Genomic DNA, 27,439 nt, shown 5'->3' with positions numbered 1-27,439 from the left:
GGGTTTCCACGGAACCATTTCTGGTCCTCTTCCTTTTCTCTGTCTCCTTCATGGGTACCTTCTCGAATCATCTGAAAATGTTGGAGGAGCTCCTTAGGAGTCTAGTCCCAGGCTCTTTTCCTACAAGTACTCTTGCCTTCTATCTAGAAAAGCTAGCCAATTCCCAAAACTTATTTGTAGCTCAGAGGCCACTTTCTAGTTGCAAATTATCTACTCGGATATGCCAAAGCTTGCATTAATTTGAACATGTTCTTTCCTCTAAAATCTGCCTTCTAATTCCCTTTTCCCATTAACTGCACCTCAAGTCAACCAAATCAGTTAGTCACCTTACCAGGACCTGAAGATCATACTCTCTGATCTCCTACGTCCCTGGTAACTAGGTCCATTTGAGTATACCTGGAATGTTTCTGTGTTCCTGCCATAAACTTAGTTTAGGAACCCATTCTTTCTGAAAATGATTAAGAAATTGTCATTTTGCTTCTTCGTTTCCCTTCTTGCTAATCTCCAAACCCATCCTCTGTTTCTCGCTGGCATATTTTTTTCTCAAAAAAAAAAAGGGGGGGGGGAGTCCAGCACTGTGGTATAGTGGGTAAAGCCACCGCCTGCAGTGCCGGCATCCCATGTGGGCGCCGGTTCGGGTCCTGGCTACTCCACTTCCTATTCAGTTCTCTGCTATGGCCTAGGAAGGTAGTAGAAGATGGTCCAAGCCCTTGGGCCCCTGCACCCACATGGGAGACCCGGAGGAGGCTCTTGGCTTTGGATCCGCGCAGCTCTGGCCATTGCAGCCAATTGGGGAGTGAACTGGAGGATGGAGGACCTCTCTCTCTGCACCGCTTCTCTTCTCTCTCTGTGTAACTCTGACTTTCAAGTAAATAAATCTTTAAAAATAAATAAATGCTTATTTATGTTCAATTACTGCCTGTACTTCTCAGCATAAACTCTGCCTTTTCTAAGACTCATGTCCTTCACTCTTAACACTCCCCTGCTAACAAACTCATGCTTCTGTATATACTATTTTTTGATCCCTTCGTGCTGTTACCCAGTTCTAATGGCTGACTGAGGACTCAGCCAATGCTGGTATGCTTCAGGGGTGTTTAAATAATAATCAGCTGGGGCCGGTGCTGTGGTACAGAGGGTTAAAGCCCTGGCCTGAAGCACCAGCATCCCATATGGGCGCTGGTTCTAGTCCCGGCTGCTCCTCTTAAAATCAAAAATAAATAATAATCAGCTTATTATTGAGAGATGTAGTTGTCATGTGTTTCCAGGAACTCAAGTACAGAATGGTGTATCAGAAACAGTGAGCATGGCAGCTAGGCCTATTGTTAAAAATGCTCTGGTCCTGTTTTCTCATGTGTAGAGTGAAAGGGTTGAACCAGATGATCACAAGGCGTTGAGGATGACAATTCTAGTTTTCTCATTAAGAACACTAACATTTATTAGGGACTGACATCAAGCAGTAGACCTAACTTACAGCAGAGTCCAACACCTAGAGCACAATCAACACACATCATCTACACGCATGAAGCTTATTAACTGATGATAAAATTTAAAAGTGATTGGAAGAGCCAATCGATTAGACATGAACGCAAAGCTGCAAACTGAAAACGGGCCACACTTAAAGGGATGCAAACATTTTTGCTGGTTTTTAGCCATCAAGGTTTCCCTAAAAATTAATTTTCTAAGTGAAGACTTTTTCCCAAGGCTACGGTATTTACTTTGTCTCTTTCTCTCCAGAGCCTCGTTGCTATTTGCTTTTAAAACCCAAGCAAGTGCCTTCTCCTGGTTACTTGGGCAGATGCTATAAATAAATTCGGCTAAAGTGTCTGATTGATAGTAAACAGGCTTCGGGAGATAATGAGTCTCGGGTAATTAGGGCTTCGCTGCATGCAACCCAATCCCTTAGCTCGCTCCCCAGGGGCGCACAATGGTCCCATGCAGCCTTCCTGGGAAGTGGCCGGGGCGCGCCGGCAACCACCCGCTGTAGGGTGGGTGCCTTCGTCTGTACAGAGGTGGGGATCTGCACAAACAGAGCCCGTTTTGTGTTTGTGTTTTTGCGTGGCGCAGCCGAGAGAGCGACCAGCGGCCGGACCGCCCCGGGTCCCTCCACACCCCTCGGGAGTCCGCCCGGGGGCTCGAGCTTGGAACGGGGCTGAGACGGCAACCGCTGGAGTAACGGACTCTGCGGCCCGCGGCCCCGCAAGCCCGCGATGGGAGGCCGAGCTAGGCAGGTGCCTGGCCCTCCCAGAGCCCGTCCCAGCCCTGGCGCAGCAAGCGGACGAAGCAGTCCCTGAGGGCCCAACGGACCCGAGGACCTCCCTCCGCCCAAGGCTGGCCGGTGTCCCAGGACGCCAGCAAAGCGAGCCACAGAGCCCCGCTCCCTGCATCCCCATCCCTGAGCTCAACGTCGCCCCGCTCTCACCAGGCTCCAACCTGTTCAACCTTCGGAGCCGCAAGAGAAATGGGAGCGGCCCGGAGACACCCCCACCACCCCACCCCGCCCTGGGGGAAGCAGCAACGACTCCAACTCCTCACCCGGCCTCGAAGCAAAGGGCAGCGAGCAGGGGGCTGCCGCTCACACACCTGTCTTGCGGGTTTGTTCCCGGTAGTGGCAGCTCAGATGTCCGAGTCGCTGCCACTGGGTCCCGCCGTCTCCCTAGACGCGATCCGGCCGGCGGCCGCCCAGCAGCGACTGCTAACTGCGCGTGCGCGTGCGGCGGCCGGCCGGCGCGGGAGGCGCCTGTGGCGCGCGCCGGCAGCGCGGAGCTCAACGGCCGCGGGGGCGCCGCCCGGCGAGCCCCGCGCCCAAGCGCACCCTCGGGGCCTGGCCGTGGCAGCGTGGGACTCCCCTCCCGGGGTAACCCAGAAGAATTTCTCTTCCTCACCCCGAGGTGCTCCTTGCGAGTCTACCCGTCGTTGCACAGTCACTGAAAGTTGCCTCAGTCATGTGTTTGAACGGCGTCCGGTCCATGGGTGCACCAAGATTAGACTGGCACTGGAGCATTTAATAGGGTGCTGTATGTTAAAAGGTGAGCAGCGCTGTGGTCAGCTTCCCGTTTCGTGTGTCTGTGAGAAATACATCAAATGTTGACCGGAGTTCATTTGACGTAAGGTATTGCTTTTCACTTGCCGACAAGAGTGTTAGAAAGACTTGCTACCATTTACCGTGCTGTGTGCTAAGAGTGTTAGGTTCATTGTCTTCACAACATTCCCGATAGTAACGTGCTTGAACGCATAACACTGGTGAGTTGTGGAAACAGGATGCGAATCAGGTCATTAAGAACCCGTTGTTGAAACCCGTATTCTAGGTTAAAAATGTAGCGTCCGTGTAGTGTTAAGTCACAAGCTCCATTGCTTTACGGGCGTTGGATGGTGCAGTTTTCTGTACTTAGATTTTATAGAAAATCTTGGAGTTTGGTGTAATCACGATTACCTTTTATTAGGAAGACACATTTAGTTGATGGGTCTGATTAGTTGGTAGGTCTAATTAGCTAGAGGGTCACGTTAGTTGGTGGGTCTAATACACCTGCTGAAGAATCTCCAGTTAAGGAAAGGGTGATGCTGCATGCACGATGTGGGATTACTGGTTGGAGGTCAGGACTGTTAAGCATTTTTTACATTGCTTCACTGTTAGGATTATTGCATTCATGGTTTCTAGACTTTTAATGCTCTCACCTCTTGGAGAGTACTTGGATAGTGTTTCATTTACTGTGGAGAGAGAGAGGGAGAGGATTTTATTTGAAGTATACTTTGTAACACCGTTATCCACTTAATTTCTTGTATCTTTCTATCTTTTATTATTCAGCATAATTCTGTGGCCCCTTGTAAATACTTTTAATGTGCTTGAGAAGGACTTTTAAGGATCCAAAGTTTATATGGAAGAAGCTGTAAATTAAAGATTTTAAAAAGAGAATTTAGGAGATTTAGTATTCTTGGTAACACAGTACTGAAAACTTTGAGGACATTTGACCATTTGCTAGATTCACAACTTCCATAAATAAAGCCCTTATCTTCATAAAATCACCTGAGAGACACACAGAGAGAAAGAGATGTCTTTCATCTCTGGTTCACTCCTCAAATGCCTATAATAGCCAGGGTTAGCCAAATCCAAAACCCAGAACTCTATCTGGGTCTCCCACATGGGTAGCAGGCATCCAAGTACTCTAGCCTATTGCCTCTACAGTGTGCATCAGTAGGAAGCTGAAATTGGAAGCAGAGCCAGGACTTGAACAAGGCGCTCTGATATGGGGTGCAGGCATTCCATGAAACGTATGAATGGCTGCCCCAAATGACCACCCTGATGGTTAATTTAGGTGTCTCCTTCACTTGGTTAAGGAATATTTAAAAACCGCAATAAATTATTTTGGGTGTGTCCATGAAGATGTTTCCAAATGAGATTAACATGTGACTCTGAGCTGACCAGGTGGGAAGACCCATCTTCAATGTGGTCCCGCACGATCCGACAGCTGGGGGTCTGGAGGGAATAAATCCAGAAGATGTGTTTCTGTGAGCTGGCACACGCTCGGCTCCTTCCTTGGATATCAGTTGCTGGCCTTTGGCCTGCAGGACTTAGACCAGTGGCCTCCTTGCAGTCCTCGGGCTTTTGACCTGAGCTAAGAGTTACACCCTCAGCTTCCCTGATTCTGAGGCCTTCAACTTCTGACTGAGCCATGCTACTGGTACCCCAGGGTCTCCAGCCCATAGAGGACCTGTCGTGGGACTTCTTAGTTGTCACAGTTGTGTGAGCCAGTTACCCTCATGAAGACCTCTTGCTGTGTCTGTATGCTTATCTCATCAATTCTGTCTCTCCACAGAACGCTAGCTAAAAGAGTGCTGCTTCCAGTAGGACAATACTCCGTCCCATCAACTAGTGTGAACATTCCCCACTTTTAAGGTTTTTATAGCTTTCTGATTATCCTGGTCACTCCAATCTTGGAGGCTAGCCTAGCTCATGCAGTTCTTAATGTGTGGAGTGAAGACACAAAATCTATGCTCTTTCTACAATACTTTGCCACTTCAGAAATAGCAGGATGCAGGACATGCATCCAATTGTCTGGTTCAAAGAGCTCTGTGGAATGAAATTTTAACCCAGATGCAAGATGTGGACTCAAAGCCTAGACAATTCAAAAAAAGTGTTTTCTTGGTTAATAGAGTTGGAAATATAATTTTTAAAAGATGGTCCAAGAAATAGAGAAATAGAAGCAGATACTTTATTTTTTGCTTGATTGGTTTGAATTTTTCAGAAAAATGAGTATATTTATATTTTGGCAAAAAATGTATCGGGATTGGATTAAGATGGTGGAGTAGGGAGGGAGCTTACTGCTCTAGTCTAGGAGAAGACAGTTTTAAAAAAGTGGAGAGAGTGCAGTCCCAGGGAAGAGTTAGGGAGGAAACAGCAGAGGAAACTCCATGAAAATTAGAGGGACACTGTGAACCTACATGGAGGGTGTGGATGGGCACAACTCAGGATCCCAGCAGCTGAGAGCCTCCGCACCAGCTTTGGAGAGTGAGGTGAGACCAGACTGCAACAGCCCAAACCACTGTGATAGAGCTGCAGGCAAAGCCTGGAGAGAATCCGGCTTGGAGCTCTGTGGAGGACAGTGTACCTGCCAAACTAAAGGAGAAAAAAAGGGGGGAGATGCACGTTTCTCTCTCCCCGATCACCCTGCGTTACTTATTTCCTGAGATTGTTTCCTTGATGTTTTGACAAGAATAAGAAACAATATATATCATGTTTAGTAATAGTCATGTTGTTTGACTCTGATTTTAACCAGATGCTTCTCCTTCAAGTATATTGTGGGTAGAATTATCCCATCTTGCATTTTTATCCTGTACCTCAAGAAGAAACCCAAGAAACACTACCTGATCTCAGGACTTACAAAGCTATATACACTTTAATTACCAAAATTAGTATGGTATTGGCATCAAAATAGATATACATATCAATGGAACCAATCAGTTTCCAGAGAGACTTACATGCTTATGGACAACTGATTTTCAACAAAGGTACAAGTGATAGAAAAAGTATAGTCTTTTCAACAAATAGTGGTAGTGCAACTGGATATTCTCATGTAATGCAAAATGATAAATAATTCATCCCATGCCTCACATCATACACAAAAATACTCAAAATGGATTACAACCCAAAATATAAACTTATAGAAGCAAACAGCATAAAAATGTTTTTCAATTTGGCATCATGCTGTGTACTGAATTGTATCTCCTTCTGAATTTATGTATTGAAGCCCTAACCCCTCATGTTGCTGTATTGGAGATAAGCCTTTAAGGAGGTAATTGAGGTCAAATGACATCATAAAGATAGAACCCTGATCCCAGGAGAATTGGTGCTCTTACAAACAGAGAAAAAGATGACCAGAGTGTTTGCTCTCTTCCATGGGAAGGCAGAGGGAGTGGCAATTTGCAAGAGAAGAGATCCCTTGCTAGACATTGACCATGCTGTGAGGAAATAAATTTCAGTTATTGAAGTCACTCAGTCCCTAGTATTATGCTGTGGTAGCTGCCACCTCCAGAGATCAATTTCAAGAGGGGTGATTATCCTATTTGTTCTCTCCTTGGTCCCTACTGCTGGTGGATGTTCAAGGAATGTGACGTGGTGCAAGATCAGAGTAGAGTGCCCACCTGCACTCAATTGTGTCCTCAAAGAAATGCAAGGGGATATCATGGTCATTAAAAAAAAAGAGATTTAATTGGGCTAAGTGTTTGGTCTGGTGGTTGGGATGCCAGATAAACTATCCTTGTTCCATAGTACCTGGGTCCAATACCTAGTTCCAGCTTCCTGCCAACACAAAACCTTGAGAGATGGTAAGTGACAGTTGAAGTAGTTAGGTTCCTATCACCCATGTGGGAAACCTGGATTGAGTTTTTACCTCCTGGATCTGGAATCTAGAGAGTGAGCCAGGGGGTGGGAACTCTGCCCATCATTATCTCTCTATCTCCTGAATATTTTTAAAAAATATTTAAAGATTGCTGAAATTTAAACCTTGACTATGAAAATACCAACAACCAAGTGTAGATAACTGAAGACCAGCCAGTGATCCAAAAAAGAACCAAGGAATTTGCCCAGAAAATTTGAGTAGTGCAACAGACAATGAGATGTAAAGTGTGAAAAAAGAATTAACAAACCTGAAGAGAGACAACAGGCTTTCTACTGATGTGGCAGCAGCTCTTTCTGCTTCCTCGCCTCTCCCTCACTGCACAGCTATGACGTGACAATGAGGCCTCAATGACTAGTTAACAGCAGAGGAAGCAGCATAACCTGGTATATGTGGATGGTCCAGCACAGTATATTTGCACCAGTCAGAAGTGGACAATCAATACATTACAACTCCATCCAGAGAAGTCCATAAAAGACAGTCGTGAAGGGAGATCCTTCCAGTGGGCATAATTTCAGGGCAGGACATCTGTCTACTCATGTGAAAAGTAACATAGCCTGAATATAGATATGCACTACTATATGAACTAACAGAATGACAGATCAAGCAGATAAAAAAAATGGCATACTGATGAGAAGGCAAGCTGTAGGAGTTTTCTGGATGAATCTCTTGGAATGAGTACAGAGTATGAAAATATTTATGTCTCATAATCTCTGTAGCAGACATCCCCTACAGAGGAGACTCTCAAAATCCACATGGATAATATGCACATCTTTCTCTTTTCCTGGACATGTGATGTATGTTCAAAGGTCCCACCTATGAAGCAGTCATGGTGGCAGGTGTTGAAGCCATGCATAGATTCAGTAAGATGGATTTTTTGCCTCACAAAGGTGATCACTGTAATGGGCATTCCAACCTGCCAACAGCAAAGGTCAATAATGAACTCCTGCCGTGGCATCATCTTCTAGGGGGCTTCAGGCAGACATCTAGTGGTGTCTTGATGATCTGGAAGCCTTGCATCATGAGGAAGCTGTAATTTGTCCTCACAAGGTCTTGTATGCATTCTGCTTGTGGATTTGCCTGTTCCTTTTGTGCTGGTGCCACATCATTTGTGAACGTACAGAATGTCCCATCCACTGTCATGGTTCCCATACTATCTGATCCCCAGCAAAGGTTATATGCTGTGGAGAAGGAGGTGCAGCTCACCTCCACGGGTTCACTCGTCTGTATACCTCATCACCCAGTAGAAGCTGACTTGTGAGAGTGGTAGAATGCCCTTCTGAAGATTCAGTTATGGTCCCTCAAGGAACCAACACTTGGCAGGTTGGAGTGATGCTCTGTTGGATTTGGTAGGTCTTAAACAGTGGTGGTGGTGGTGGTGACTGATTACTCTCAGTATTATAGCAAATGCTTTCCTGAAGACAATTTTTGTTCCTGTCCCCATGACCTTCACTTACTGAAGCATTCAAGGAGGACGTGAAGCTATGGTTTCACTAAATTAGAATCTGAGACTGTCTCAAGATTGCTTTTAGGTCCTTATACTGCTGCTTAACCAGCAGGTGGCAAGGAAGTCACTCTACAGCGTGATTGATCTTGGTTATCTAGAAGGAATTAGGTATTTGTCACAAAATGGAGGGAAAAGAGGACTATGCCTAGGACTTCCTACTAGCACCTTACTCAGCAATCTTGGTTAAGGAAGATATGTTCACTGAGGACTCAAATTCTACCAAGAAGAAAAGTTTGAGTCACACACTTTCTATACAAACCCTTCTAGTCAAGGAACCAGGACAGAGCAGAGGGGCAGATCAGGGCACATGGGTAAGAAAAGAAGGAAGTTTGAATATCAGCCTAGGTAGGCCCCATCAAAAGTTTCAGAAATAAGTTTAATACTTCTGTGTACCTCTCCCCCTCGTCTTATATGAAAGCACAGGTGGCAGCGAAGATTTTAGATTTCAGGTAGGAGTGTAACTGAATGGCCATGTCTTCATAGCTTACCTGGGACTCTGGGCAACGTGTATGAGCAGGAATATATGCAAAAACACACAAAGAGTGAAATACACTAGATGCATTCTATTTGCCCCACTAGATATGTTCCCCCTTCTCCACTTTGCCCTGTAACTTGGGAAGGTGGCCTTTATGGATGACATTAATGCTTTCTGCTGGGTTTCAGCCCAGAGAGGCACTGGCAACAATGAGAGGGAGCAAGGATGAGGTTTTGCATCAGGCTTTCTCTTCCCTGGTTGCAAGTACATGCTGTCATGTAGTTCTTCTTGTTGGACATCAGTGACAAATCTTATGTACCCTCATAGATTCCAATGCGATTGGCACTTTGAGGTAAGAGAAAGCTTCTAAGAAAAGCCATTCACTGAAAAGCTCTAAGTAAGACATTCTTACCCTTTACACTGAAGCCCGTTTTATGATCACTGATTGTCCCAAAGTTATTGCCTCTGGTCTTGCTCTTTCTTGTTTGTGGCAGTCACTAAGTTTGTTAAGTCCTACTCTAACTACTCATCTTAGAGTTTTAGCTCAAAAGGTAAACCAGCTGGTCCTTCTCAACGTGACTTACTTACACTGATGTGAAAATTTGTTAGAACTCTGAGATTCTGATATACTATACTTAAATTGTATTCTTTTTTTTTTAACTTTTATTTAATGAATATAAGTTTCCAAAGTACAAATAATGGGTTACTATGGCTTCCCCCCCCAACCGTCCCTCCCACCCACAACCCTCCCCTTTCCCACTCCCTCTCCCCTTCCATTCACATCAAGATTCATTTTCGATTATCTTAATATACAGAAGATCAGCTTAGTATACATTAAGTAAAGATTTCAACAGTTTGCTCCCACACAGAAACATAAAGTGAAAAATAATGGATGATTTTTTTTTAATGATGATGAAATCAGATCAGACCTATTGTCATGTTTAATCCCAGTGAGAGTCAAGTTGGGAGTTGATAGTTTCTTTTCTTTTCTTTTTTTTTTTCCAGAGGATCAGTTTAGTATGCATTAAGTAAAGATTTCAACAGTTTGCACACCCATAGAAACACAAAGTGAAATATAATGTTTGAGTACTCGTTATAGCATTAAATCTCAATGCACAGCACATTAAGGACAGAGATCCTACATGAGGAGTAAGTGCACAGTGACTCCTGTTGTTGACTTTACCAATTGACACTCCTGTCTATGGCATCAGCAATCCCACTATGCTCCAGTCATGAGTTTCCAAGGCTATGGAAGCCCCTTGAGTTCTCCGACTCTTATCTTGTTTAGACAAGGTCATAGTCAAAGTGGAGGTTCTCTCCTCCCTTCAGAGAAAGGTACCTCCTTCTTTGAAGACCTGTTCTTTCCACTGGGATCTCACTCACAGAGATCTTTTGCCAGAGTGTCTTGGCTTTCCATGCCTGAAATACTCTCATGGGCTTTTCAGCCAGATCCGAATGCCTTTAGGGCTGATTCTGAGGCCAGAGTGCTATTTAGGACATCTGCCATTCTAGGAGTCTGCTGAGTATCTCACTTCCCATGTTGGATCACTCTCCCCTTTATTTATTCTATCGGTTAGTGTTAGCAGGTACTAGACTTGCTTATGTGCTCCCTTTGACTCTTAGTCCTTTCATTATGATCAATTGTGAACTGAAATTGATCACTTGGACTAGTGAGATGGCATTGGTACATGCCACCTTGATGGGATTGAATTGGAGTCCCCTGGTATGTTTCTAACTCTACCATTTGGGGCAAGTCAGCTTGAGCATGTCCCAAATTACATATCTCTTCCCTACTCTTATGTTTAACAGGGATCACATTTCAGTTAAATTTCAACACTTAAGAATAACTGTGTATTAATTACAGAATTAGACCAGTCATATTAAGTAGAACAGACAAAAAAACTACTAAGAGGGATAATGTATTAAGTTGTTCATTAACAGTCAGGGCTAAATTGTATTCTATTGGAAATGTTATTTCATAAGTAGATGTTATTTGTCTATTTTCACAGGAACTTAGACTAGGACAGTGGGATAATGTGAAGCATGCCAGTTCCAGGTGGAAGGGCTTGGTGATCCTCAAACCTTTCTCCTGCCAGTGACTGTGGAAACACATGGCAAGATAGGAGCCCCTGTCAATCAGGGTGACTCAGTGAGTGGAGCCCACTTGTTAACTTGGTAATGTGAATGAAAAATATGGACTTGAAGTTCTAAACCACTGCATGCTGTTGCATCATGAACTAGCCTATTCTGACTTCTTAACCGTTGGGTCCATTTTGACCAAGTGAGTTGAAGGAGTGAAAGTAAAATGACTTAGACTGAGGCCTTTATGAAAGTTGAGTCGGGGAAAGGATTCATTGATTGCATCCTGAAGTTAGATTTTTGATTTGGAAGAATTGGAAGGATAGTACAAAGACTTGGCTGTTTATCTTTACTGAAAGTATTTGCCAGATTGGTCTTTTCTCCCCTCCTCTGCTCTCCCTCTCTATCCTCTCCTCTCCTTCTGTCCCCTTCCCTCTTTTTTTCATGCTGTCTTCTTTCAATCAGCATGAATATTTTTAGTTCTGTCCATGAATTTGTGTGGACTGGTAATTTTATGCCTTTGGTTGCTGAGCAGTTCTCCACTGTACAAATACAAAATGGTTCACACACCCAGCTCTAAATGAAATTTGCGTTGCTTCCAGTTTTTCACTATTACAAATCAAGACCCTCTAGACATTCATGTGCAAGTCTTTGGGTGGACAGATGTTTTCACTTCTCTTGAATAACTAAAAGTGGAATGGCTGGGGTGTATATAGTTAAGCATCCTTTCGACTGTTAAAAAAATACTGAGTTCTTGGGGCCAGTGCTGTGGTATAGCGGATGGGGTCGCTACCTGCAGTGCTGGCATCCCATGTGGGCGCCAGTTCAATTTCCGGTTGTTCCACTTCTGATCCAGCTCTTTGGTCTGGGAAAGCAGTGGAGGATGGCACAAGTCCTGGGGCCCCTGCACCCACATGGGAGACCTGAAGTTCCTGGATCCTGGCTTTGGATTGGTGCAGCTCTGCTGTTGTGGCCATTTGAGAGGTGAACCAGTGGATGGAGGACTTCTCTCTGCCTCTGCCTCTCTGTGACTCTGCCTTTCAAATAATAAATAAATAAATACACTTAGCTGTTTTGCAAAGTAACTGCGCTATTTTATATTCCCACCGGCAACGTATGGAATTCCAGTTGCTCCACATCTTCACCATTGCTTGGTATGGCCAGTCTTTTGGTCTTTCTAGTGGTCAATCAGTGATACCCCTCTGTGGTTTTAAATGCTATCTTTTGTTCCATATTATAAAACTCACTCCATAGGAGCTGTATCATTTTGTATTCCCACACACAGTGTGTGAGCATGAAAAGTAAGTTTCCATTCATTGCAATTTTCTTAAATGTTTTTTGGGAAATTGGTGCCAGATTGTTTTTCAGAGGCTTTCAGCATCTGTAGAGGTAAGCATAGGATTGTTCTCCTTGGACTTACTGGTATTGTACACTATAGTAATGGGTTTCCTAACACAATCTTCACAGGTTCTTATACTCCTGGCACAAATACTAAGTTACAATATGATGTTTTCTTAATGTGACTTAAGAATCTATTTGTAATACTGCTTTTAAGATTTTTGTATCAGTTATCATAAATGATATTGCTCTGTAGTTTTTTTTTAAAGCCAGATGGGTGTGTTTTTAAAATGTACTTTCATCTTACTCGAAGAGAGGAGGGTGGGAGAGAGAGATCAATCTTTACTACTAATTCATTCTCCAAATGCCTGCAGCAGCCAGCTGAGCCAGGTCCATCCAGTTCTCCCAGGAGGATGACAGGGATCTGGATCAGAAGCATGGTGTACTCAGGACTGGCCCCAGGCACTCCCATAGAGGATGCAGGCATCCTAAACAGCAACTAAAGCCACTGTGCCAAAAGCTCGTCCCATGTAGTTTTCCTTTTCTGTGTTATTATTGTTAGTAGAATTAGCTACTATCTTTATATCATTAAAAGAATTTTGAAATTTTCTTTACTTGTTATACTCTGAAACAATCTGAAAATGTTGAAATAACATGAATTTTAAAAGTTTAGTTCAATTTCCCTGTATAGTCCTCCCAGGTTTATTCTCCTTTGTACTTTTATTATTATTTCTTAATAACTTTCTCTGTTTCTTCCATGAAACTGGTTGGTTTGTGTTCTTTCTCTACTGGTATAAATTTTGGTTAAATGTTTCTTATGAAACTATCTATTTTATCTGGGCTTATAGGAAGAGAATAACAGCAAAACAAGAATCTATCAGTTTATATAAGGTTCCTCATAATTTGTTACCTAAGAGTGGCTTTTTTTTTAAAAAAATATTTATTTAATTGAGATCTACAGTTACAGAGAGAGGGAGAGGCAGAAATGTCTTCCAGCCATTGGTTCACTCCTCAAATGACCATAATGGCTGGAGCTGGGCAGATCCGAAGCCAGGAGCCAGGAGCAAGGAGCATCTTCCAGATCTCCCATACCGGTACAGGGGCCCAAGCACTTGGGCCATTCTCCACTGCTTTCCCAAGCCATAAGCAGAGAGCTGGATCAGAAGAGCAGCAGCCAGGACATGAACCAGTGCCCAGATAGGATGCTGGAGCCACAGGTGGAGGCTTAACCTACTACGCCTGGGCACTGGCTCCAAGATATACTTCTTAAGATGTATTAGACAATGCCAGTTTTAGTACTATCATGATGTCGAAATACTGAAGGTAGATCTACAACTGTAGGTTCCCTGGGCAATCTGTATAATCACGTTGTCATTATAGCCAATGAACAGTTGCAGATAATATACAAATATAACATTCTTTACATATTATTTTCATAATTTGAAATATAAACAAATATAGAAATAATTTAGGGTAATTTTAAGTGAAAGCACATGAAACAATTCCTCTGCTTTCCCAGGCACATTAGTAGGGAACTGGAAGGGAAGTAGAGCAGCTGGGACTTAACCAGGGTTCCAATATGGGATATTGGTGTTGCAGGTGGTGGCTTGACCCACTATGCCCCAGTGCTGGCCCCATGAGTCATTTCTTTAAAGGCAGTGGTAATCAGGTGGGTTTTTAAGCATGTCTATCAATGTCCTTCTTTATTTTTCCACCTTGCACCTGCCAATCTGAAAATACATTAGTCATGGTTTCAAGCAGCATTCTTCTGTAATTATCTCAGTTCAGTAACATTCAGCTGTTTGTTGGACAGCCTCTTTTGATGCTATTTCATGACCCCAACCTTTAAGTTTTTTTGTTCTAGTCTCAGCGGACTAAGAAACTGAATAAGCACCTACTCAAGGAATGTTGCTATCTTTTTGAGAAATACTGTATTTGGAGTTAGCATTACTTGGAATATGCTCTGGCAGATTAAATTTTAAAAATCAAAGATTTTGGCCGGTGCCGCAGCTCACTAGGCTAATCCTCTGTGGCTCCCACACACCAGGTTCTAGTCCCAGTCAGGGCGCCAGATTCTGTCCCAGTTGCCCCTCTTCCAGTCCAGCTCTCTGCTGTGACCTGGGAGTGCAGTGGAGGATGGCCCAGGTGTTTGGGCCCTGCACCTGCATGGGAGACCAGGAGAAGCACCTGGTTCCTGGCTTCTGATCAGCGTGGTAAGCCAGCCGCAGCTCGACAGCTGCAGTGGCCATTGGAGAGTGAATCAATGGTAAAGGAAGACCTTTCTCCCTGTCTCTCTCTCTCACTGTTCACTCTGCCTGAAAAAAAAAAAATCAAAGATTTAAGTTAAATTTAAAATCCTTGGCATATACAAAGTGTTCTGGAAATAGAGAAAGAAGTGGACACACATAAACAGTTTGTTTTTCATAGGCTCTTTATAAACTGGCGCCTTACACAGCTCACACTGCACTGACTGTGCAGTTTTGGCACTGCAGGATGCGATCAAGACTATCATAATATGTGATGCAGGGGTCAAAGATAAGACATACTTCTTATTAATCAGAATACAGTTAAGCTATTACAATAACAGAAAGAAAAATAGTAGGATATTTTAATAGTCTCCTGTAAGAAACATTTATTGAGTAGACAAAAATTGGTAAGGATTAAAAAAAAATTGAGTAACCATATTAAAAAGCTTGATGTGAGACAATCCTGCACCCAATAAATAAGAATATTTTAAAAGTAATTTTTTAAATGCATAACCAGCGTTTACAAAAACAAATGACTGTAACATATTTGGAAAGGAGCATACAGCTACTATGTAATTCTTTACAAAACTCTATGGAACAGGAGGATTCAAAAGAGTTCCCAACTTCCATCACACAGATACAGTTCTTGAAGAACAATGTGATTACATTGGAAATCAGCAATTAAAAGATGAAAAAAAATATATTTGAAAAGATATGCACAATCCCAAAAAATTTTATGGGTTACAAAGGCAACGTTAAGTATAAAATCCTTGGAGCTGAATGGTTGTCAGAATACATACATATCAAGATTTTCCATAACCCACTCAAATGGCACTTAGCACAAGTATATACTTTTAAGTGCATTTATTAAAATACAAGAAAATATTGTGCACTACCAGATCCAGGCTTCCTAAATTTTTACTGTTTCTTTAGGTGTGTTGACATGGATAAGAGCATATACCATTTCACACAGAATTTGCCTGTGACGAGCACATCTTTGAATTTTTGTCTACATATTGCGATTATGCTGTACACTCACTATCTAGTCAATAATATATAACTCTTAATTTTTAAAAATATCTTTTCTTTAACTATTTTAAAATTAAATTGTATTTGTCAGGGCACAAATATTATAAATAAACATTCTATTTTTTTCTTGTCAGGGAGGTTGTTTAGTACTTTCAAATCTACTAGTTTGTTCGTTGCTTTTTCCTCTTCTAGGTAATTATGTTTTTTCATTATTACAACTTCTCAAATATGGTGTCATTAGAAATCAAGGTTATCCAAGTGAGATTCTAAGGAATGTAGAGTTTCTTCTTGTTATGCTTCTCTTCATATTTTCTGAAATAAAATTAAGAATCCTGTAACATCAGGAAATAACAAATTATTTATTAGTAGTTATTACCATGACATTTTATTGATAGATAAAATTACTTCCTTACTGTGTCCTCTTTGACACCACAATCCCTTATTTAAATAGAGCAGACAACTTTACACTGACAAAAGATATACTTCTTTTAAAATATATAAATGTATATATAGATATTTAAATATTATTTATTTGATAGAGTTACAGGGAGAGAGGGAGGCATAGAGAGAGATCTTCCATCAGCTGGTTCACTCCCCAGATGGTTGCAATGGCCATGGCTGGGCCAAGCCAGGAGCTGGGAGCTTCTTCCAGGTCACCCATGTGGGAGCAGGGACCCAAGGACTTAAGCCATTTACTGCTGCTTTCCCATTAGCAGGGAGCTGGATCAGAAGTGGAGCAGCCGGGACTTGAACTAGAGCCCAGATGGGATGCCAATGCTGCAGGCAGGGGCTTAACCTACTATACCACAACATTGGCCCCAAAATATACTTCTTAAGACATATTAGACAATGCCAGTTTTAGTACTATCATGATGTCAGAATATTGAAGGTAGATTTACAACTGTAGGTTTCCTGGGCAGTCTGTATAATCACATTGTAATTATAGCCAGTGAACAGCTGCAGATAATGTACAAATATGTTATGACACTCTTTACATATTATTTTCATAATATAGAAACAATTTAGGATAATTTTAAGTGAAAGCATATGGAACAATCATTTAATAATAATATGTGAGAGACAAGTGGACTTTCTAGCAGTTGAGGTACTGCTTGGGCCCAGTCTGCCTCTGCTCCCAGTTCCAGCGTCCTGCTAGTGGCAGTGGTGATGGCTCAAATGACTGAGTTTCTGCCTCCCACAGGTGAGACCAGGACTGGCTCCTGCCTTTCGGTCTGGGCCAGCCCTGACTTTTGCAGGCATTTGAGGAGTAGACAGCAAATAGGAGCTCTGTATTTCTGTCTCTCTGCCTCTCAAATAAATAATATGAAAAAATTTTTTAAATGTGAAATAAATTCAGAGAATAGATATAAAATGAGGATGAAGAAATTTTGCTGAGAATATAAGATATTATAGGTACTACATTTCGTGTGAAGTAAGTGAATTTCTTATTAAAGAGGGAAAAATCTCACAATGGGCCAAAGGAATCATGACAGTTCTTTGAGGAAGAATATCTTAGCCTCAAATTCTTAAAGAAATTGCCAGTTTTATCATTACATAAAACAGAAACATAGGACTTAAAATAATGGTTTTAAATAAAAAGGAAGAATGTTATTATTTAATAAAAAACTAGGGAATAACCCTACATAAGAATTCAGTTAAAGCCTTTTAATGAGAAGTATCCTTCTGCCCTCTCCTCTCTGTCACCTCCAGCAAGGCCTGGCAAATTCAGCAACATCAACAACAAATGGGACGCACACAGGCAAAGTCATCATTTCACTGAAAATCAGGGAATTGGATGCCTGTACTTCCAAAACATTGAAACCTAGTGCACCGTGGTAAAAGGAAAATGACCTTGAATATGGATGGAGCATCAGCAAATTACAGAAAACGCAAAGCCAAGAGAAAAGCTTTCATCATTTCATCCAGGAGTTCAGAATTATCACTTTATTAATGTTGAAATATTTTAGCTATTCTAAAAGAACTTCCTATGTTTATTATAGATTTAGAACAAGAAATGGCCAAGAATATTTAAATTGAAAATTTAGGCCGGCACTACAGCTCACTAGGCTAATCCTCTGCCTTGCAGCGCCGGCACACCGGGTTCTAGTCCCGGTCGGGGCGCCGGATTCTGTCCCGGTTGCCCCTCTTCCAGGCCAGCTCTCTGCTGTGGCCAGGGAGTGCAGTGGAGGATGGCCCAAGTGCTTGGGCCCTGCACCCCATGGGAGACCAGGATAAGTACCTGGCTCCTGCCATCGGATCAGCGTGGTGCGCAGGCTGCGGCGCGCCGGCCGCAGTGGCCATTGGAGGATGAACCAATGGCAAAGGAAGACCTTTCTCTCTGTCTCTCTCTCACTGTCCACTCTGCCTGTCAAAAAATAAAAAAAAAATTTAAAAATTAAAAAATAATAAATTGAAGATTTAGGCAAATTAAAAAAATTAAATTATTTTTAAAAGTTTATCACTAAGAAGACATTAAATGTTTCATTTTATTAAATTATTATTTCTGAAACATAAGCTAGATGAATAGGGAGAAATTTACATTAAGAAACTTTTATGACAGTTGTAAGAATTTAGCTGGTAAAAATCTTATGTAAAAGTTTTTATGAAAGACTTAAAAATGAACATTAAGAAAAACATATCAAAAAGATACTCACCATTTTATTACTGAAGACTTAATTTTAAAAAGTAATGTGATCTCTTATACACTCTTAAGAAAGTTGAGAAATAATATAATCCTTGTTATGCTACTTTTTTTCCAAAGAATGATGGTGATAATTTTTAAAGAAGCTGTTGGAATTATGAAATTCCTAATAATAGATATCCTGTTGGATTTAAAAATAAACATAATCATATGACATATTATTAAATTGCTATTGATTTATATTCTATGTGTTAAGAAGGAAATAAACCAGGATTAAACCCCAAATAGAAATACACAGATACTCTACTTCAATGTCAGGAGGTTATTAAAGTGAATTAAGTATCTTATATGGCAAAATGGATAATGGAAGACAAGTATCCTTTAACAGTAGTACCAAGACATAGAATGTTACAGGCCAGTTTCTTTCTGCATCATCTGAGCTGTTTTATGCATTTTGATGATGTTATACTTATTGCATAAAAATCCACAACAGTTAAATTTTCATTATTTCAGGCATTTAATTTGTCTGACACACATGCTCATTCTTGGATTCCACCTTGCTTGACAGATAGCAGCCAATATTCACTGAATTCACACTGTTTCCTGACCCTTTTCCAAAGAGGACCATATTATACATACAGACAGAGCAGGAAAGGGAGGGAGAGAGGCAGAGGGCAGGTCATGACTGATGGGAGGATGAATACCCCGATATACATTGCCCATTTTAATTGACAATGTAATAATGTAATAAAACATGTCCTTTGCTGTGTGTGATGATACTAACGGTAGAGATGCCAACAGTGTTTGAAAGGTAAAAATAAACCTTAAGGATATTTCATTCAACTCTTCATCTTATAGATGAAGAAAGCTCACAGGAGTGTAAAGGCTTCTCCTGGGATATATCCAATATATGATATTGGATATGATATATATCACATATATGTATATATATACATACACACATATGTATGTATATGTGTATATGTATACTCCCTAGGTTTGATTTCTTTGTTGCTTCTACTCTATCTAGATGATGAATCAATTACCAATATTTGCAGAATTGGGCATTTAGCTTAATGATTGAGGTACCTTGGCCCAGAACAGAGCATCTAGGTTCAGTGCTTGGCTCTGGTTCCTGACTACAGCTCCCAGCAAATCAGACCCTGAAAAGCGACAGTAATGGCTCATGTGATTAGGTCCTGCTACCCATGTGGGAGATATGGTTTGAATTCCTGGCTGCAGGCTGCTGGCTTCAACCCTGGCCCAGCCCTAGCCCTTGCAGGCATTTGGGGAATGAACCAGCAGATGGGTGTGTTTTCTGTGTATCTGTCTCTCCCTGTCCCTCTGTCTCACAAATAAATAAATATCTTTCCAAAAATGATGCAAAATTGGGGAATGACTAAAACCCGAAAATGCCGAGTTTTTCCTCATCTGGTAAATTGTTGTCTGAAATAGAAATGTTGACAGATCTAAGTTAAATTATTAGGATATTCCTGCATAATTTTGAATTCTAAGCTAACATATTGAATCTTATTATAAGTTTCAAAACTTACTTTTAGTCTTATTATTTGAATCACACAGCTGGGAACAGTAAGGCAGGAGTTTATGTAGGCTGCACTTTTCTTATGAGGATAGATGACCTGAGTCTTTAAAAAGCATTTGCTCAGTTTATATAAACAGTCTTCACACTACACACTTTTGTCATAAGATGAATTGTGCATAAAAACAACCACATCTTACAGTCTCATTCATATCAGCACATTTTTCTAAATATTTTGTAAGCTTATGAAACTTTATGCGTGGCTGAAGTTACTTTTCAAAATCTTACTTTGAAATATTGTTCTTTCCCAAGGAGTGACGAGTGTATGCCCACGTGCTGGAACAGAGACGGATTATGCCGGACACAGATTTGCTTCTTCCGTTGTTTGCATGTTACCTAGGGACAAACAGAAACAACAGTCTTCTTCCTTCTTATCTGATGGTGGAAGTATTATATTAGTCTTTGCTAGAGCCCTATGTTCATGTACAAAATGTAAATGAAACATTTGGTTCTTAGCTTTTTCTCAAGAATAATAAAGCAAAAATGATTGAGGTTTTTTTCTTTAAACCGATCACAAATTGCATTTACTTTCAGTCATCTAGAAAACAAAAGTGTATATATCTCTCTCTATAGATCTTATTAATAAATTTTATTTGGACAAGAGAACTTGTGCCCCAATGGTTTTAAAGAGCATGACTAGGGACTGCAATACTCCTAAGAGTGGTCACAGGTATGTACAGTGTGTGAAGAAAGCTGCACCTCAGAGCTGATCACGATCAAGTTAAAAACACCTGACATACAATACGTGTGCTAATAAATTTCCTTCAGGTCATGACCAGCATGAAAGACATCAGGACATAGATACTCAGCAAAGGTTCTGTAAACGCATGCAACAATGTGCTGCACTGAAGAGTTAAAATCAGATTCTACTTTAGTGTTAGCATCAAGCCCTTGGGAGAAATCCAAAAATCTCCTTTCCCATTTATACACGTCAAAAACTATTCACACGTGGGGTGGGGCAGGGCTGGGCGGCTGGCCCTGCGCCCCGGCAGGTCCTTGCCTTGGTGGAGACAGTCAGGGCTAATACTGAAGGTCTCTTTCGCATCCGCCTGCTGGCTGTAAGAATTTCATGTATCGGTGGTTAAAGAAAACCAGGAGAAAGCAGTGTAGGTCTCTGGGAATCTCATCTCTTCCACAAAGAAAATGCTCAGCTAATTCAAGTTTCATTCAGTCAGGAAGACAGAAGAATTTAAGGCTTCGGTGACAATTATAATCCTCTGAGAAATTATTTTCCCTTAAAGTCAAGATAAGATAATAGTGTTTACTGTACTTGCTCTTGACTGTTGGAATCCCTGGCATCAGGTGTAGGCAACTTGTACCTGTGATTGAGTCTGCAAGAGAGGAAGGGGCCTTCTTCCCAAGGCCGGCCTGGGTCGCGCGTGCGGGAGCACCCACGGAGGCAGGAGAGACACCGCAGGCCCAGATTTTCTAGTAGGTCGAGGAGGCTATGCTCAGGACATCTTTGGAGATTTTGGTACTGGCTGGGAGGACGCTAGCAAAATACTTGACGTCGCTGTCGCGATCCATCTGCAGAGCCATGACTGCTCCACGGCCTCCTGGTGGCAGCCGGCCAAGGCCAGGAAGTAGTCTTTATCTGGCAGAGTCTGTCTTAATGTCTTTGCGAGCAGCACTCTGACATTGGGAACCCTGTCATTGGCCAAGGTCAGCAAGTGGGGCATCAGATGCAGAGCAAACTGGTCCCTGGGGAGGCAGTCGTCTTCAATGACCGTCTGGCAGACAAAGATGAAGGCCTGCTGACCAGACCACATGTGGTACCTGCCAGAGTTTTCTACCAGCTCATTGATGAGGTCCACCCTGAGCATCAGGGGCGTGGCCATGTGCAGCTTCTTCACCATCTCGCGACCAACTTGTAGGAAATCCAGCGAACAGAAGACACTTTGCACACAGATTGAGAGCAATGGGGCGCAAATAGTCATAAACGTCCTGGGGGCTGTATAATTCTAGAAGCAAGATCAGCTGTTCATCCAATTCTGCTCAAAAGCGTCAATTTCTGCTATTATCCATCACCAAAAACTCCTGAAGTTGATAAAGATATTCTCTTCTCTTGTCAATATGAAGAAGCTTTAGCAAATCATGTAAATGTTTAAGGACACCTATCCTGACTTCATCAAGGTCTTTTAAAAATCCATTAAAAATTGGAACCAGATCTGCAGCTGTCAACTGATCTCCAAGAATAACAGCAAGCTCGTGGATGGAGAATGCTAATGTTTTTCGAACTTTCCACTGCATGTCCGACGCCAGGGTCTCATAGTTCTCTCTCAGGCAGTGCCAATTCTGCCTGCCCAACGTCAGGGCCACACCTGGCAGGCTGTTAAGCACAGTGCTTTGCGATTTCAGTGTCAACCGTCTGTGCACGAGAGGGATCAGTCATGGACAAATACTGATCTAACAAAGCCTGGGGTACAACATCCTGGATTTTGGATTTCCTTTCCTCTTCAGGGCTGAAGCTACTGTTGGTGCTCAAGTCTGAATAGTTATGGATATAGTGAAGGGATGAGTCCATATTCTCAACAGCATCGCCGATTAAAGGCACAGAATCATCCTGGCTTATTTTACACTTTGGTAGCTCATTTACACCCAGATCATCTTCCAGATCACTTCTCTATGCTGATGGCCTCCTTGTGGGCATCCAGACTAGATGCACGCAGTGCAGTGGGCAGCACCTCCACCGGGTTTTAACACTGGGGTCATCAATATGGGGCTCGAGATTTTCTATCATTTCTTCAAGTTCCTTTCTGGTGGCCATGGTAATGTTTGGAGAACCTGGCCTGGGGATTTCAGATGCTGCTTCTGGTCTCTCTGGGCTGAGGTTTTTCCCAATGTCCTGTTCAAGCTCCACATCTAGATCTATCTCAGGAAGAGGAGTCCTCCAGAAATGGAAAGAGTTGTACAGTCCCTGAACGACGGAGGTTTAAAAAGGGTTTTAGTTGGAGCCGGTGCTGTGGCGTAGCGGGTTAAGCCGCCTCCTGCAGTACCAGCATCCCATACGGGCGCCAGTTCGAGACCCGGCTGCTCCACTTACAATCCAGCTCTCTGCTATAGCCTGGGAAAGTAGTAGGAAGAAGATGGCCCAAGTGTTAGGGCCTCTGCACCCACGTGGGAGACCTGGAAGAAGCTCCTGGCTCCTGGTTTCAGATCGGCACAACTCCGGTTGCTGCGGCCAGTTGGGGAGTGAACCAGTGGGTGGAAGACCTCTTTCTCTGCCTCTCCTTCTCTCTCTGTGTAACTCTGACTTTCAAATAAATAGATAAATCTTTTTTAAAAAGGGTTTTAGTTGAAGCATGTGCTTTGGTGAACTGTGTCTGAGAAAATCAGGCAGCTATTGTGCCAACTATAATTTTCCTCTCCTGCTTTTTATTCCAATAACTTAAATAAAAGTTTTAGTATTTTCTTGTCTATTCATGTCTGTCAGACTACACTATTCTCCTCCTGTTCCCAAATGTACTGATGAATTCCTGTGTTGAATTACAGCCTCCTCAAATTCTCCTTCAGTAAGTAAAAAGTATATGATTTAAAAAAGGAATCAACATTATATATAATGGAAAAGAATTTGCATAATCTCCTTAAAAAATAAAAACAAGAAAGATGACTTCTAGCATCACACTTAATAAAAACAGACATTTGGGGGCTTGTGTTGTGGTGGGGCTGTGATGCTGGCATCCCATATGAGTATAGTTGGAGTCCTAGCTGTTCCACTTCTGTTCCAGTGCCTGCGAAAGCAGTGGGGAATGGCCCAGTGCTTTGGCACGTGCCCCCCCAGTGGGAGACCCCTATGAAGCTCCTGGCTCCTGGCTTCAGTCTGGCTCAGCCTCGGCCATGCAGGCCATGTGGGGAGTAAACCAACAGATGGAAGATCTCTCACTGTCTGTTCCTTTCTCTGTAACTCTGTTTATTTTTTATTTTTTTTGACAGGCAGAGTTAGACAGTGAGAAAGAGAGAGACAGAGAGAAAGGTCTTCCTTCTGTTGGTTCACTCCCCAAATGGCCACTACGGCTGGCGCACTGTGCTGATCTGAAGCCAAGAGCCAGGTGTTTCTCCTGGTCTCCCATGGGGTGCAGGGCCCAAGTACTTGGGCCATCCTCCACTGCTTTCACGGGCCACAGCAGAGAGCTGGGCTGGAAGAGGAGCAACCGAGACAGAACCTGGCGCCCCAACCGGGACTAGAACCCCGGGGTGCCGGTGCCGCAGGTGGAGGATTAGCCTAGTTAGCCGCAGTGCCAGCCCTGTAACTCTATTTTCAAATACATAAATGAATCTTTAAAAAAAACTCGACATGTGAAATTATTATGATTGCTATCTGAGAATTATTTTACATACTTTATATGTAGAAACTTGAGAAAAATAAATTTATATACATAATAATTTTTTAAAAGAGCAGGCTTATTTAGACTCAGTTCTACCCAGTACTGACATGTAAAACAATATTATGTGAAAGGATCATTTTTATAATCATTTTAATTGAATGATCTAGAGTTAATTTGAGACTAAATTAACATCAGATAAAATTTGTTGAGGTGTTATTGTCATATTTTCTAAACTCTTCATTAGAGTTCCAGCAAGATAATATATTATCAAATGCTGGCTCCTCAAAAATGCTCCCCAAATAACCTGTTGATAAAGCAAGGCTGAGTTCACTGTGTACTGCAGTGGGAGGATGACTAGCTTCATGGAGTTAATGATGTCCATTCAAATCCTTTGCTTATTTTTCAATTGAGTTTCCTCTTGTTTGTTTTCCTCTTGCTGGGTTTTGAAAGTTCATATTTATTCTGAGTACAAGTCATCTGTTGCATTTAGAGCTTTCAAATATTTTCCCCTAGTCTGTTGTCTTATTACACTTTTAACAATATCTTTTGGAGCATTTACATTTTGATGAATTACAACTTATCAAATTTTTTAAAAATGGATCATGTTTGTATTGTCAATTTTAAGAACTCTTCAGTTAGCCCTAGGTCCTGAACATTTTCCTTGTATTTCCTTTTAAGAGCTTGTATAGTGTTACTTTTAGATAGCTGATCTATTTTGAAATAATGTATGAGTAAGGTGTGAGATTTGGATTCACAGATATATTTGAGAAAGAGAGAGAGATTTTTTGAAAAGACTATGATTTCTTCATTCAATTGCATATGCTTCTTTGTCAAGTGTCAGTTGGTTGTTCTTTGTCAAGTATCAGTTGGTTATGTTTTGCAGGCCCATTCTGTTCTGTGGGTCTACACATTTATCCCTTTGCTTTAATAAGACTTGTTGTGATTACTGTGGCTTTTGAATAAACTTTAGAATGAAGTAAAATCTTACCTGCCTTTATTATTCATTGTCAAATTATTTTAGCTAATGTAGTTCTTTTTTCTTTTCTTAGAAGTTTAAAAAACAGCTTGTATATATTTACAAAATCATTCCTGCTAGGATTTTAATTGGCATTGCAGTAAGTCTATAGATTAATTTGTGAAGCATTTATACTTTGACTATGTTAACCTTTCCAATCCATGATCATAGTATGTCTATTTCTTCACCAGAATTTTGAAGATTTCAGCATACAGATAATATACATATTTTGTTAGTCTTATACAACCACATGCAAATTATAAATATTTTTTAGATTTTAGTTTTCAAATTTTCATTGCTGTTTCATAGAGAAATGATGGTGTTTTGTGTTTGTGGATTTTATAATTTTGCAACTTTACTCAGCAACTTATCAGTTCCTGGATGTATGTGAGTGTGTGTGTATATGTGTGTATATACGTGTATGTCTTCCTTGAGATTTCCTCCAAGGACAATTATGGCATCTGTTTTCCAATCTGTATGACTTAATATTTTCTCTTTTAGTTTAGTTGCACTGGTTTGAATTCCAGTAAAATGTTGCATAAGAGTGGTAAGGATATGGGGCTGGCGCCGTGGCTCACTTGGTTAATCCTCTGCCTGTGGCGTCGGCATCCCATATGGGCACTGGATTCTAGTCCTGGTTGCTCCTCTTCCAGTATAGCTCTCTGTTGTGGCCTGGGAAGGCAGTGGAGGATGGCCCAAGTGCTTGGGCCCCTGCACCCGCATGGGAGATCAGGAAAAAGAACCTGGCTCCTGGCTTCTGATTGGCACAGCGCCGGCTGTAGTGGCCATTTGGGGAGTGAACCAACGAAAGGAAGACCTTTCTCTAAATAAATAAATTAAAAAAAAAAAAAAGAGTGGTAAGGATAGACAACATCGCCTTTTTCCCCAGTCTTAGGGAGAAAGTATTTGCTCTTTCACATTAAGCATGAAATTACCTTAACAGTAGGATTTCTCTTGATGATTATCATATGAGAACTTCTTTTCTATCTCTGGTTGACTGAGAGTTTTTATATGAAGAGATGTTGAATTCTGTCAAATTATTTTTTTCTCCATCAATCGATAACATCATGTGACTTTTCTTCTTTAGAATCATAAATTGGTGGATTATACCATATGATTTTCAAATATTAAGCCAGTCTTGTATTCATATGATAATACAAATTGGGGGCTGGTGCTGTGGCTCAGCAAGTTAAAGCCCCAGCCTGCAGCGCTGGCATCCCATGTGGGCTCTGGTTCTGGTCCCGGCTGCTCCTTCTCCGATCTACCTTTCTGCTATGGCCTGGGAAAGCAGTAGAAGATGGCCCAACTCCTTGGGTCCCTGCATCCACGTGGGAGACCCAGAGGAAGCTCCTGGCTCCTGGCTTCGGATCAGCTCAGCTCTGGCCATTGCAGTTTTGGGGAGAGAACCGGCAGAATGGAAGACATCTCTCTCTCCCTCTACCTCTACCTCTACCTCTACCTCTACCTCTCTGGCTCTGCCTCTCTCTGTAACTCTTTCAAATAAATAAAAGAATTCTTAAAAAAAATACAAATTGGTATGGCAAATCATTCTTTTTCATAAATTGCTTGATACTATTCACTCTATTTTGGTTGAAGATTTTTGTATCCATACTCATGGGAGAAATATGTGCTCCTTGGTTTTCATGTCAGGACTGTATCATTTTTAAAAATTCAGTAAAAATTTAGGCTATTGGAGGTTAAAATTTTTAATGCACTCAGCAGGTTTGGTTTGGTAAATAAATTTTAGATAATTACATTAGACATATGGTATTTTCCAAAAATAATTACTACTTATAAAGTAACAAAATACTCACAGGATGCTTTCTTGTATCACACATCTTTAAATGAAAAATCTCACTTAAGAGACTGTCTATGGGTTTGTCTTTGTAGAACATCAAAAAGAAACGTACAAGGTCAGTTAAGTCTTCTGATCTGAACAGCTTTCCTGTGGAGAAAAAGTAAACAAATGCAAGTAACACACATATACTTGTCCATTCTATTAACTTGGAAAAGAGCAAAAAATGTTAAGATTTAAATATATTCTATTCCTTAGAAATAAAGTTTAGGGCATTAATGAAGTTGAGAATGGTTTAAAGATCAAAGATGACCACTTCCAAAGAGGAATAGTGTAAGCAGGTTTAGAATAACCAATAGTCTCAGGAAAGCAATTGTGGTAAGTAATGAGGGTAGATTTTCTAAATCAAGTGAAAGTAAGTAAATAAAATGGAAATTATAGCAGCTCTAATTACTTAATTTTGCACAAAATTCATTTTTTTGGCCTGAATCTTGTAGTA

At 41.5% G+C, this 27,439-nt stretch overlaps 3 protein-coding genes and 1 pseudogene across 9 annotated transcripts in view; 1 reads left to right on the top strand and 3 right to left on the bottom strand.

Annotated features, from left to right (window-relative positions):
- The window catches only part of CLGN (calmegin), a 60,339-nt gene extending 57,601 nt beyond the window's left edge, over positions 1-2,738 (bottom strand). The window contains exon 1 of the mRNA XM_008267419.4: positions 2,581-2,738. The gene's annotated coding sequence lies outside the window, so the exon portion shown is untranslated. The remainder of the gene's footprint in view (positions 1-2,580) is intronic.
- On the top strand, positions 1,885-23,715 carry LOC127483146 (uncharacterized 35.5 kDa protein in transposon Tn4556). Its single transcript, XM_051819473.2, has 2 exons — positions 1,885-3,026; positions 20,058-23,715. The coding sequence occupies exon 1, from the start codon at positions 1,885-1,887 to the stop codon at positions 2,926-2,928; it is 1,044 nt and encodes a 347-aa protein (XP_051675433.2). The 3' UTR covers positions 2,929-3,026; positions 20,058-23,715.
- MGAT4D (MGAT4 family member D) overlaps positions 10,277-27,439 on the bottom strand; it is an 87,201-nt gene continuing 70,038 nt past the window's right edge. For 3 of the 7 annotated variants that reach the window (XM_051819469.2, XM_051819470.2, XM_070047532.1), the window contains exons 10-13: positions 26,960-27,090; positions 20,034-20,141; positions 18,219-18,386; positions 10,278-15,876 (exon numbers count right to left, since the gene is read on the bottom strand). In XM_051819469.2, the coding sequence (XP_051675429.2) occupies positions 18,372-18,386; positions 20,034-20,141; positions 26,960-27,090 (254 nt within the window). In that variant the 3' untranslated portion in view covers positions 10,278-15,876; positions 18,219-18,371. Of the gene's footprint in view, positions 15,897-18,218; positions 18,387-20,033; positions 20,142-26,959; positions 27,091-27,439 lie in introns of all 7 variants that reach the window. The other 4 variants (XM_051819471.2, XM_051819468.2, XM_051819467.2 and 1 more) reach the window with 3 other exon arrangements.
- On the bottom strand, positions 21,234-22,734 carry LOC103350697 (serine/threonine-protein phosphatase 4 regulatory subunit 1 pseudogene; annotated as a pseudogene).

The sequence above is a fragment of the Oryctolagus cuniculus genome, chromosome 8 (genome assembly GCF_964237555.1).
Source record: "Oryctolagus cuniculus chromosome 8, mOryCun1.1, whole genome shotgun sequence".
Lineage (NCBI taxonomy): Eukaryota > Metazoa > Chordata > Mammalia > Lagomorpha > Leporidae > Oryctolagus > Oryctolagus cuniculus.
The sequence above is the reverse complement of the archived record's forward strand: the minus strand, read 5'-3'. Positions and strand labels throughout refer to the sequence as shown.